Source organism: Acinonyx jubatus, chromosome B2 (assembly GCF_027475565.1).
Source record: "Acinonyx jubatus isolate Ajub_Pintada_27869175 chromosome B2, VMU_Ajub_asm_v1.0, whole genome shotgun sequence".
NCBI classification, from domain to species: Eukaryota; Metazoa; Chordata; class Mammalia; order Carnivora; family Felidae; genus Acinonyx; species Acinonyx jubatus.
In genome coordinates this window covers 112829003-112842114 of record NC_069385.1, presented here as the reverse complement: position 1 = coordinate 112842114, position 13112 = coordinate 112829003, and the positions used below count along the sequence as shown (strand labels likewise).

The 13112-nt window shown below is 40.2% G+C and overlaps 1 protein-coding gene across 5 annotated transcripts in view; it reads left to right on the top strand.

Annotated features, from left to right (window-relative positions):
- The window catches only part of DNAH8 (dynein axonemal heavy chain 8), a 329266-nt gene that overhangs the window by 264962 nt on the left and 51192 nt on the right, over positions 1-13112 (top strand). For all 5 annotated transcript variants that reach the window (XM_053222854.1, XM_053222853.1, XM_027057830.2 and 2 more), the window contains 4 exons: positions 1511-1663; positions 2037-2192; positions 10931-11047; positions 12846-12947. In XM_053222854.1, the coding sequence (XP_053078829.1) occupies positions 1511-1663; positions 2037-2192; positions 10931-11047; positions 12846-12947 (528 nt within the window). The remainder of the gene's footprint in view (positions 1-1510; positions 1664-2036; positions 2193-10930; positions 11048-12845; positions 12948-13112) is intronic.

Here is a 13112-nt window from a genome sequence, read left to right as displayed (position 1 = left end):
TCCATCACACCTAATAATACACAGGACATTAATTTTCTAGAGATGCTTGGTTGATAACAATTTCAGCTGTGATAAGAAATCATACCACTTACAAAAATAAAGTAAGATCTCGGTTTATTTTTAAGCTTTTGATCTCCTACTGTCTGTAGGAATTTTGGTGCAGCTTTTTCTTGGGAATTAATGACAAGAGAGGGTTAATGAGCTAAGGCTCTGCTTGGGCCATCAAATTCTCAAGTTAGTCATTAATTCTCAAGTGCCCTAAGCCTTTTTCTTTATCACTTAATTATATTCAATAATCTATTGTATCTAATTTATATATATCAAGGCAGTTACATATAATTATTTTTACTCAGATCAAATGATTCACTCCAAGGAGTGATTTGACAGTTTAATTCTGGGCCTTAAATAATTTCTTTAGTTTCCGTGAATGAGAAACTTCCAAATTTCAGCGGTACATTCACACTAACCTTCTTTGGAATATTAGCTTTTATAACTTCATGTCCTGTTTCTCAAGGTGGGATAAGTATGGATAATAATGACATTTTGAGAAACAAACAAACCAACAAACAAACCAACAGCCCATGAACAGGTACAGCCACATTGCCCCTTGAGGGCCACCAGATTTTTGAGGTGAAACTGACATTGTGGAATGAAATGCAATACCCAGCGAGTAACTGGATCCCTGTGGCACAAACTAACTACGAAGTCCATCTTACTCTGCAGCCCCCTGTTGTCTAGACGAACACGTCCCCTTTGCTGCTGAAGCCGGTTCGAGTTGTATTTTCCCTCATGGTAGGAGGCATAACACACAAGAATTACCGTCTATTTACTGCGCTCACTATTTTGTAGCTGTATTGATCTGATCTTTATATCAGGGTATCAACACGTTGTCTGGTTAAAAAAAAAAAACAACCTGTGTTCTCATAGAGCAGCATTGGCTATGTGACTTACATTGTTAAAGACAGTTTTAGCAAGTATTAAGGTAGTGAGTGCTTAGTACATTTTGTGGCTTTGGGACTATATGGGAGCGGTGATGACAACAAATGTTTATTTTACATTATGGTAGCACAAGTCACCACATGTATTGTCTCCATCTTTCATGAGATAATGTGCATCTCTCTCTGTGACTACGGATGATTTGGTTCGGAGGTGAGTCAGTTCCGATTCATCTTAGGACGCGTTTTTACAAATTCCAAAATACCCGTTCCTACCATTAGATGGTGCACACACTGTACTTACACAGGGCTTCGAGCTTTCATTTCTGTTTCCTTCTGAACCTGGGGTGGCTGAGTACTATTGTTTTGAACCCACTTGATTCCAAGTAACCAGATTTACCAGTAGCAGAAGAAAGTGTTTGTATTGACATAAAATCATCTTACCAAAAATAGGTGCTCAAAACAGAATTTACATGCGCTAAGCAAAGGGTTTTTTTTTCAATCGTACATTTTGTTTTCTTAAAATTGTAACAAAAAATTACAAGATATTAATATGAAATCATTTTTGAATGCAGGGTGGCTGGGTTTTACTGCAAAATTGTCACCTTGGCCTAGAATTCATGGAAGAATTGCTAGAGACGTTAATTACCACGGAAGCCAGTGATGACTCTTTCCGAGTATGGATAACTACTGAGCCCCATGATCGATTCCCAATTACGTTGCTTCAGGTTTGTTGCCGTGACATACGTGTCTTTTCCTTGAGAGTTGTTTAAATAAAGATGACATCGTGGCGTTATTGAAAGATGAAACCACAACAGGGATTTTGGTGCAGTAGAGTCTGTAAGATCTTATGTAATAATGGTCAAAGTCTTAACTATAACCATCCATATTATATAGGAACTATTTGCACAGAAGAGTTATAAGACTCGGTAGTAATTCATGGGGTTTCAGCTGTGATTGATGTCATTAGTTTACACAGTGCTGAATTCTAGCCAACATACCATGTACCGTAAGCATACTGTTGTCTGAGGGATTGTAATTTCTATTTTATCCTTGACAATAATTTCTGGAAACAAAACTACTGTTTGCTTTTTATGACAGACTTCTCTCAAATTCACTAATGAGCCGCCCCAAGGCGTACGCGCGGGTTTGAAAAGAACATTTGCCGGAATTAATCAAGACCTTCTGGATATCAGTAATTTACCCATGTGGAAGCCGATGCTTTACTCAGTAGCATTTTTACACTCCACTGTGCAGGTAACTTCTGAGAGCAGTTTGCACATTTAGGGGATGCTAATACATTGTTTCTCTGCTGCACTGTCTGCTTACCTCACCCTGCTTTTTCTCTCCTTCCTGGCCCCTTTCCCCACCTGGCATAGTATCTATTTGTCTGTGTAGTTAAATGTTTTCCCTGCTCCTGCCCCTTACTCTGGCCATGGGAGCGTAAGACTCTTGAAGGCAAAGACTTTGTCTTTTTGTAACTTCTCAGTCTCTCTGGCCATAGGAGCATCTGGGGCATTGCTGGAACTCAGTAAATATTTGTGAGATGAACATGGTTATTTAGATAGAAATTTGGTTTTCAAAGTACCTATGCTGGCCAGGAGCGTTATATGTACTATATCATGTAATGCTAACAGTCACATTTCTCAAGGTGAGAATGGTGTATCACCATTTTAAAAAAGAGAAAATTGAAGTGCCTGGGTGGCTCAGTCAGTTGGGCGTCCGACGCTTGATTTTTGGCTCAGGTCATGACCTCATGGTCTGTGGGATTGAGCCCTGGGTTGGGCTCTGTGCTGATAGCAGAGAGCCTGCTTGAGATTCTCTCTCTCTTTCTCTCTGCCCCTCCCCCACTCATGCTCACTCTCTCTCTCTTTCAAAATAAATAAGTAAAAAACTTTAAATAAATAAATAAGCCAGAGGACATTGATTGATAATATGTCCAGATGTATAAATAAATTAATGAAGATAGTGGCACTAAAGCAGGAGCAGCAACTATTTGCTAGATGCTTTTCATAGATTATTTAACCAGTCTGACTGCAATGCCTGTAATTTTCCTCAGACTCTCAGGAATTTGTTCCTTGGACTGTCCTAAATAACAGGAGAACTAGACACAGGGACAACGCAGCCCCAGCCTCACTCCGGGTCCATCCCCCCATCCCTTTAGTGTGTGGCAATAAATTAACCACGTCCAGGAAAAATTAAATAAAATAAAAATGAGGAAATTGAGGCTTGGAGAGGTTAGGGTAACTTCATAGGTGGTAGATCTAGGAGTCAAGCCTGATGCTGCCTGCCTCGGGCGGTGGTGTGTTTTGAGCCAGCCCGCGAAGGTGATGGTGACAGTGAGAAGAAGAGTCACAGTGGTTACCTGTCACTTTCAGGTTGTTTACTATTTGCTTTTACCATACACTTGTATATTAATTTAGTAATTTTATGACTTTGCAGCCATACGGTGTTTTCATTTTGTTATTGCTTTGTTCTACATTTGATTTTATATTTTGTCCCATATTTGAAAGCTGTATAATTTTAATGTGCTTGAGTCACTCCTTGATTTTGGAGAGAGATGAACAGGCTCCTTTAACCCCTTCTACATTTCCTCCTTCCCTGAGGCTGGAGTGAGGACAGAATGAATCACCTGGCTTGTACTAGGAGGCCTGCCTTAGCTGTGCATAGTGGCACACAGAGCTTCACCTCCTCTCTCCCCTCCTGCCCAAAGCTGGAGGGGAATTTGGTGCTCATCCAAGAGAATACTGGGCATATTTACCCTCAGGCTCCTTGTCCCTGCCACTCTGCCAGGTTCCCTGCTGCCCAGCGGAGAGAGCTGTGTAGAGGAGACATTGGTGTATCTCCTGTGCATTGGCCCCCTCCCCCTGAGAGAGTTAAAACCAGGTTAAACACTTTGTGGGTGGTTATTTTTACCAAGTCCCACTGTGGCCTTTGGATTGTAAATTACAGCTTTCAAGTCACTGAAGCCTATTTCATACATTCTTATCTGGGAATTGTTTGCTTTGCTAGGCCTTATCATACTCTAATACAAATATTACTTTAACTCTATTATTTAATTCCCAATTCGCAAATAATATATTTTATGATTCTGTTCCCAGTAGTGATGATTCAACTCTTCCACTGAGCTTATCATGGGGAGATGATTGGGGGTATTTTCCATATGGTCAGTGGGGCAACCTGTGTTTTTGTAGCCATTATCCAAGTGCTAAATAGAAGAACAACAGTGGGGCCGTGGTCCAGTCATGGGGTCAAGGAGTGCTTGCTCTTAACATGACATACATTTGGATTAAAACAGAAAAAAGTCTCCATTGCTAGGGTTGTGAAAGTAAAGGTTGAATGTCTCTTAAAATAGTCATAGTGTGCTAGATAGAGCAACCTCATTGAGGGTCAGGAGGCTGGGACATTATGCTTGCGGTAAAATCAATTAGCTATGTGGGGATTGTTGAGTTATATGCCTCTCAGGACCTCTGTTTCCCCATCTGTGTGTTTAGCGTCAGAAGGAGGTGGTCTTTCAAGATTTTTCCCATTTCTAAAATTCCGTTATCAAGTTCTGTGACTACACAGGGAGCACAAATAATCCAAGCATAGCTTCCTCCGTTCTGTTTTCCTCATTTGCAGAAATATTTACTGTGATATTGCCTAAATAATTTGTTTTACTTGTTAGGATGGCACCTACCTGATAGGAAAATGCAGGTTCGGGGCGAGCAATGTCCACATGGCCCAGGAGCTTGTAAGAGAAAATCTCAGGCTGGCCCCAGACCTGCTGAATCAGAATCTGCATTGTAAGAAGATGCCCAAGTGATTCACGTGCACATTAAAGTTTGAAGTGAAGCTGCTACAGGAAGGACGTTTTGGGTTGGAATGATTGTGACTTAGATTTCTCTAGTGTTGGACATAATAGCCCAATACCTGATTTGTTAATTGACTGATTGATTCCTCCAAGTTAACCTAGTTATCCCTTGCTCTATACAAACATGATGCATATGCATTTGTCCTTGCAGAGACTGACAAAAAGAACAGGGAATTGGTTCATGTCGCACGCTCTGAAGCTTCAGGGCTGCGTAGGGGTTCGTGCTGGAGCCCATCACGAGTCAGAACGCAGAACCTGGTGGTGAAATAGCGGTCAAATGCAAGAACTGTGTATCCCCCAGTGCAGTTTCCCTTACTAAACTGTGCTTTGGCATCATGTCATCAACTCACCCCTGCTCAAGGGCATCTTGTGTTATATGGATCTTGCTCATTGTTACAGAGAACAAAATGAACACCCCTCCTCTCCCATAGAAGGGGAATAGACTTGGCTGGTCAAGGACAACTGTCTTGGGCGGCATAGTGAAGGGTGTGATTTGTTTTGTTGTTGAGGTAGGAGCAGGCTTACCTAGTAGGAGGAGGCCATGGGTGCTTCCATGGGAACTTACAGAGATACACAAGCCAATTCTGCGCCAAACTCTTCTTGCCCCAGACCCCCCTGGGCTTCCCTCTCCTCTCCTCCAGGGACTTACCGTACACATATGCCAGCAAGTTACTGCAGCAACGGCGCCCTTACCACAGTTGGGTGATGTCTCTGCTCTAGCCAGCCAGCTCTTCTGCCCTCCCAGAGAGAGCCCAGCATCCCCAGTGCTTCAGCTACATTTGGCCACTACTCCCTGGGGGCATTTCTGCATCCTCTTGGAGATTACTCTCAATGGAAGCTTCCCTCTGGCCTTAGTATCTTCTCTCTATGATACTCCAGTGCAGCGTCATTCTGGGTTTCAGAGCAAGGCCACATTCACCCTTTAGGATTTTAATTTTAAATAGGTCTTCCTCCAGAGTCTTGGTCTTTTGAAACTCAATAATTACATTTATGGTGTCCTCCCACAAATTCTGCAGTATTCTGTGGAAGGTCAGAATGGCACCTCTGGTTTTTTCCTGTTGATGGTCAATGTACCATATTTTGTTTGAACAGTGCATTGGACCCAATGAATGTCTAACGTGATGGTTCTCAGCCATTGCCTGGGCCATAGAGTTCCAGGGAGGAGGCAGCAAGGTGGGGTGCTCAGTCCTTTAAAACACTTCTTAAGTGATTCTAATATGCAAGAAGAATTGAGAATTGAGAATGACTGCCAAACATCCACTGCCCTTAAGATAGGAATCCTTGGGGTGACTGGGTGGCTCAGTCGGTTAGGTGTCCAACTTTGGCTCAGGTCATGATCTTGCAGTCTGTGAGTTCGAGCCCCCTGTTGGGCTCTGCTGACAGCTCAAAGCCTGGAGCCTGCTTCTGATTCTCTGTCTCCTTCTCTCTCAGCCCCTCCTTTGCTCACATACACACTCTCCCTCTCTCAAAAATAAATAAATGTTAAAAAAAAAAAAAAGACAGGAATCCTTCATCATCTTCATGTCCTTTCCATGGTTTGGAGTTTTTCTCCTCATCCCCTTGGCTTGCCTACATTGAGGCCCATTTGGGGGGATTTTTCTAATGGTTTATGTACAAGTCTGTGAGGTTTTTTTGCTGGAGGCATTGGTTAGGAGCTCTTGGGGCTTGCAGTGGCAGTTGCAGACTTGGATATTTTCTCCAGGATCCTAAAAATAATTAAATATTAAATAAAAACGGCCACATGGAACAGGGCCCAGGTTCCACTGCCAGTAGTTCTTCCTTCAGAAAAGTGTTTTCTTCTCCTACATCTTGTTTTCTTTCTCAGGTTGGAGCCTTGACAAACATCTCCTTCAAGTTTAATGGCGTATATGAAGTTCTGGCTTTGGGGAGGCATGATTGCAAAGTTCTTAGTTTAAACGTCTTCAGAATAATTTCAGTAATGTGATTCAGGCTTAGAGAAAGATCTCTCACGTTTTGCGTGATGGTTTTTCCCAGGGGTTCTGGCCATTTCTGTTCATTATTTTCACCTTTTAAAGTTTCCCTGCTGTTGTGTAGTATGGATTGCATTTTTCATTTTATGTTAACTCCAGTTATTAAATAATCAAGATGTGGTGCTCCAAAGAGAGCCTTGTTTTGCAGATGCAACTGAAATGGTTCTGTGTTGGCCTGTGGGAGCTGGGCTCGTTGGGATGAAGTAGAATCTAACATAAAATTGGAAATGGCTTTGACATCATTAAGCTGATGACTCCATTGAGCAACTTTTCTTCAGCGTCCAAAGGAGGAGTCCAAGTTTTCCGCATTTCACTAGCAGTTCTGTGTTTTGAAGATTCTTTGGAATAGAAAGAAGGAACTATACTGGTCAAATTCAGTAAAGGGTAGACTAGTCTTCCTAAAATCACCACTTTCCAACTTAATAATAAATAATAACTCCCTCTGTTGAATCAGGTTTTAGCTCTTTGCCCTGACATTCATATCTGTCTACATTCCACGCCTGAGTCATCGTATGAACACATAATTCCAGCTACTTACCTGAGGTCACTGTCTGCTGTAGTAGAGCAACTTACCTGCAGCCTCTTGCTGGATGAATCACAAGCTTTGTGTTTCCTCTCTTTGCTCATGGTCTTTGCCAAAACCCAGCAGTCTTTTCTCCCTGCTTTTCAAAGGCCAGCTTCAGTTTCATTCTTCCCAGAAGCCTCTGATTGAATGTCTTCTTCTTCTTATCATCTGTTAAATTCTGACAGTTAATTATACTCACTATCACATTGTCCTCTAAGGCTTATTTTCTCAAATAGATTAAAACTTCTTGAAAATACATTGATTTTAATATTTTTCCATTGTCTCACATAGGACTCATCCCATAGTTTCAAAAATACTAATGGGACTGAAGAGATTCAGTATTCCAGGCAAACCCCCTTGCTTTTGAGCTTCTAAATGAGTTCTTAGTTCTCCCAATGGCTTGGTAATATTCCAAGGTGATAATTCAGGGTTCTTTCTTTATTGTCACTTAAATCACTGAGTACCAAAAAAATTGTGAGAAAATGAAGTGATTTCCTTTGTGAAAGAAAAGTCACTCCCCTCCCTGCAAGATTTTCTCTTTTTTTTCCAAGATAAGTCTAATAAGTCTATGACTTTAGTGAACCAACCTAAAAAGTAAATGCTTTAAATGAAACTTGATAGTAAATAGCATAAAGTGAAGTGAGTCTCAGCATTGGGGCAATTTTCAAAGATCACATTTTAAGGAGCAACAGAATTGCAATGGCTCAGTGCATGTAAATGGGAATGTTTCCATAGAGCCAATTTAAGCAGCTTTAGTAATTGGAAAGGAAGAATTATTTTTCATTCAGTCTCTTGTCTAATTGAACAGTAAATTTTAAAAATTAAGTCAAACACAGGTGAAACTATTTTAGAGTTGATTCTCTTTTTTAAAAAAGTGGGAAAACATTTGCATCTCACCAATAAGTGGTTAGCTTTCTTCTCTTTGAAGACTTCAAGATGGAAGAAATTCCAGAGACTCAAGGCTTAACTGAATGCATTTTCATATTAATATCCCACAGACCCTCCCAAACCCACTCTTGTTCCAAAATAACCTGGAGGAGGCTCAGCTCAATGTTTGTGGGATCCACTCAAAAAATTCAAAACCTTGTGTCAGCTTCAGAAATTACCCCCCAAGAGGATGAGAGGGAGAGTGCCTTTCATTCTGATAATTACCAATAATCAATCTAGTGTTTATTACACAATCATAAGCCTTTCCCCGAAAAGGTGCAAAAGGGGAGACAAAAATGGGAGACACGTTTCTCACTGTCAAGGTTCAAAATCTGGTTACAGGACCAAGTATTTCAACATGAAACAAGTAGAAAAACACATCACGGCAACATGAATGCTGAGACCAGGAAGCAGAAAGCCATCAAGAGAAGCTGACACCTTTAAGAGCCAGGGCCTTTCCCCTTGCTGCTGGGATGATACCACAAGTCTCTCCCATCTATTAAGGCACCTCTGCTCCTTCTCACCTCTCTGTGTTCAAGGTAGAAGATGGTGCTTCACAGCTCCCAAGTTTCTAAGTCTCCCTGGTTAAAGCTCTAACTCTAGATCGAAGTTCTGAACCCTAAGTCCAAACTCGTGGGAGGAGAAATCTGGTTGGCCTTTCTTGGGCTGGCTGTCCACTTCAATCTAATTAGATCTAGCTAGATCTAATTAGCTAAGGGATGAGGGTGGGAGTTACACCATACAAATGTGTAATACCTGACAACTTAACCTAAAGAAGTACAGGTCTGGAAGTAATGTTAGTAGTTTACGTTTTTAAGAGTGGTTTGCCCTCGGTCTTGTTAAAAAGGAGACAGCAGACCCAGAATGGAGTTACTTGTGCTAAGCCCACATCACCAAACTGAAACTAATACCTAACCTAACTGCAGTTTCAGCCTTCTCCAGGAATGTAATTTTAACCAGTCAGTCTGGAATTTCCTGGTCAGCACCAGTGAGGTAATCCCCTAATAAACCCCCTTTGTCCCCCAAAGGAGATCCTTTTTTGTCCCCCAAAATAATCCTTTTTTTTCCACTTATGATTTTCTTGTGCCATCCCCCTCTGCCTTTAAAAACCTTTCCTTTTCTGGGGCACCTGGATGGCTCAGTCGGTTAAGTGTCCGACTCTTCGTGGGATCCATTGCAACTCAGGCCATGATCTCCCAGTTCATGAGGTAGAGCCCCACACCAGGCTCTGCACTGATGGCACAGAGTCTGCTTGGGATTCTCCTTCTCTCTCTGCCTCTCCCCCCCAACTCTCAAAATCAGTAAACTTAAAAAATAAAAATAAAAAAAATAGTAAATAAAAACCTTTCCTTTTCTGTAGCTCTTCGGGGCTCCTTTCTATTTGCTAAATAGGATGCTGCCTGATTCATCAATCATTCAATAAAGCCATTTAGATCTTTAAAATTTACTCTGCTGAATTTTTGTTATTTAACAGTCTGATCTCCCAGGGTCAGAACATCTGGACCCAAATTAATTTTCATGGTTTACTTAATATTTTAAAAGCATATTTTGAAAATCAGTAATTAAACCTTCATGCTTTCTGAATTTTTTCTCTGACCTGTCCATGAACTTGTCTAAACTAAAATTCATTTAGATTCTTTAAAGTGGTGGTATTAATTAGGATCTAAGGCATGGAGCAGCTGCGAGAAGAAGTATTGGAATGGACTGTGAAGACAGTGTGTGGGGGGAGGGGGGTGGGGGAAGGCAGAAGAGAGAAAGTTACTATATATTTAGAGGTAAAGAAGTAGAATTATACTGTCCCATAGATGTTTTGGGATTCTACTCTCCATATAGGTTCTCACCTCAGCCACTAGGGTCAAAGGGCTAGGAGCTAATCCAAATAAATGATTAGACTCCCCTTCCCCCATCTAGAGACTGGTTATATGCTGAGGCAGAGGTAGCTGATGGCATAGTAATATTTGAGTTAATTTATGTGGTTTGCTATGTGATTAGAGCCTATAAGTACCAGTTCTCACATTTACATACCTTTTAAAATGGTCTCCAGAATATTGAGGCATTTGTATCATTTGATCTGAGACCAGTTGGATTGATTATGGGTAATTTGACAATTCAAAACATTAGCCACTGGTCCAGAGGAGAGAACAAATAGGGCACTGTGAAAGTTTTAAGAAGGATGTGTCATGTTTTACAATAGAGATTTGGGGTTTTCAAAATCTGAAATTGCAAGATTACGAAGTGACACCAGCAGGGGGTTTAATGCTCCTGAGTGTTTCAGTTATTCAACTTGAAAAACAAAAATTTAAACCCTTACTTTTAACATTTGAAATTTCTAAGAGTGCAATTTAAAATAAATTCATTGAACAGCTATTTATTGAGCACCTACTGCATTTTTTTAGGTGGCGATGGAAACCGAGACTTTTTTTTAAATCCCAAGAACTACAATTTGGCAAATATTTGAACATTTGTTCTTGTAAACCATCTGGCAATACAGCTAAGAAATAATAGTTCTAATGCTTAATAGATCCAAAATTGTATACTGTTCTTTTATTACATCAACTTATCTCTATATCATGCCTGAATCTTTCTGTACTTTATGTTTATTAAGAAATCAGCTACATTCAATTTTAAAATCTCACTTATTTTCTTTGGCATTTTTAAGGAGCGACGCAAATTTGGTCCCTTAGGATGGAATATTCCCTATGAATTCAATTCTGCTGATTTTACAGCCAGTGTCCAGTTTATTCAGAATCACCTTGATGAATGTGATATTAAAAAGGTGAGTGAAATTGCTTCCCCCCCCCCCAATTTTTATTGCTGTCGTTAAACCAAGTTTCCACAGACATTTTCAGTGTATAATATACAGGGAACCTGCCAAGGTTTTCCCCGCCTCCCCGAATCAGCCATTTATTGGTCCAGCCATTTCCACTCACACCCCTACTGCCCATAGGGGTGCATTTGGATCCCCATCTCATGCTTATGTCCCTGCCCCACTCCTCTCTCTCCGGCGCACATACACGGCAGAGACAGACCACGAATGAAGAAACTTCACAACCTTCCTCATGTCGCACCCAAGTGCCACAGTGCACTCCAAGACAATGTCCATCTTAAGTCAGACTTTTCTTCCAGCATTTCACAGATGCCTCCTCAGAGGTGAAAGAAAATGTTATCTCTCAGCCCACGTGAAAGTTCTTTCTCACCTTTAGTCACATCTTAACACATGCTTAAACTTATGGAGATACATAGCAATAATTTCTGGTAACGGTCACTGATCATTGTACAGCACTTGACAGCTCTCGGTGCTCGTGCATTGAGGATCTCATTTGTGTCTTCACAACTCTGTGAGGGAGGTACAGAAGGCATTACTATTATCCTCGTTTTCCTGATGAGGTAATAGGAGAGAAGGAGGGACTTCCAAAAGGTCACAGAGGTAAGAACACAAACCCAGTTGTCCTTTCACATGTGCTTCCACATCTGTTTTTTCCATGATCTTGAGCAAGTTTATGAGCCTCCCAGAGCCTGTTTCCTCATCTACAGAATGGTCATGGTCTCTGTGAGGAATAAATGAGTTAGCATTTGTGAAAGCACAGTATATTGGGACACAGTAAGTACTCAATAAACACCAGTGTTCTGCTGTCTCCCCCTCTCTTCTTTCTCATAGTGGATCTTGAAGTTAATTATAGATACTGTAGTGTCAGTATGGTGACGGTAAGCCATGATGAATTTTTACCTGGGCCGCTGGAGGATCTAGAATCAAACCATCAGTTTTCCTTGAAATTACAAAGGCATATTAAATCGAGTATGACAACTTGATGAAAAATTACATCATATGGGTTCATATTCTGTTATTATTTATCACTTGATATATACAAATAATAGTTAACCTTGAAATAGTTGCTTTGAAAGGCAGTGGAGCTGATGAATCAAAGTTTAACCAAAAGAAAGTCAATTAAAAAAATAAAGCATCCTTACTTTTCTTACCCCAAATGTATTAAGTAAAAAATAAAAGAAAATTAAAAAAAAACTATTAATATCTGCAATATATTGCTAGGATAAGATTCTATGGCAATTAATAAATACTTTGATTTAGTTATAGCTCACAGAATGAGACAGCAAAGAATTGCGTTGTAGAAAAATGCTGTGAGTGAATAATCTTTTAGTTGTTCTCATACTGATTCAGAAAATATATTACTAAGAAAGTGTATTAAACAGTTGACTACTTGTTTTTTTTTCCCTTTCTTCACTAAACATGACTTTTTTTTTTTAACAGCTTGGCATTACTATAATGAGTATTATAGACGATTACATCCACAGAATGAAAAATAGTCTTCCCCCACCCCCATTTTAAATAATCAATGAGTAATACATTCACTGATATTTAGTATTATAGATTTTTCTTTGGTGACTGAACCCTGGCAGTTTCAGTCATGTGATAGCAAAAGAGTTACTAATAGAGTCATTTTAAATGCAATCTAGTTAGTGCTTTCTTTTTGAGACCTTTCCTCCAGGGAAGACCTGAAATATTTAGAATTATCTGTTTGGATTGACAATTAACAATCTTTTTATTTTTAATAAAGGGTGTTTCATGGAGTACGGTTCGGTACATGATTGGAGAAGTACAATATGGAGGCAGAGTGACAGATGACTTTGATAAACGTCTACTTAATTGCTTTGCTAGAGTAAGTCAATTTACAGAAAAAGCATGGAGACACATTTCATTGCATTTTCCTTTTAAACAGGAATATTTGTTTGTTCATAATCACTGAGCCAAACTTAAGGGGAAAAAAAAATATAGAGCAGAGCCGCTGAAAAGAATCATCTAACAAAGCCAAAACCAAAACCAA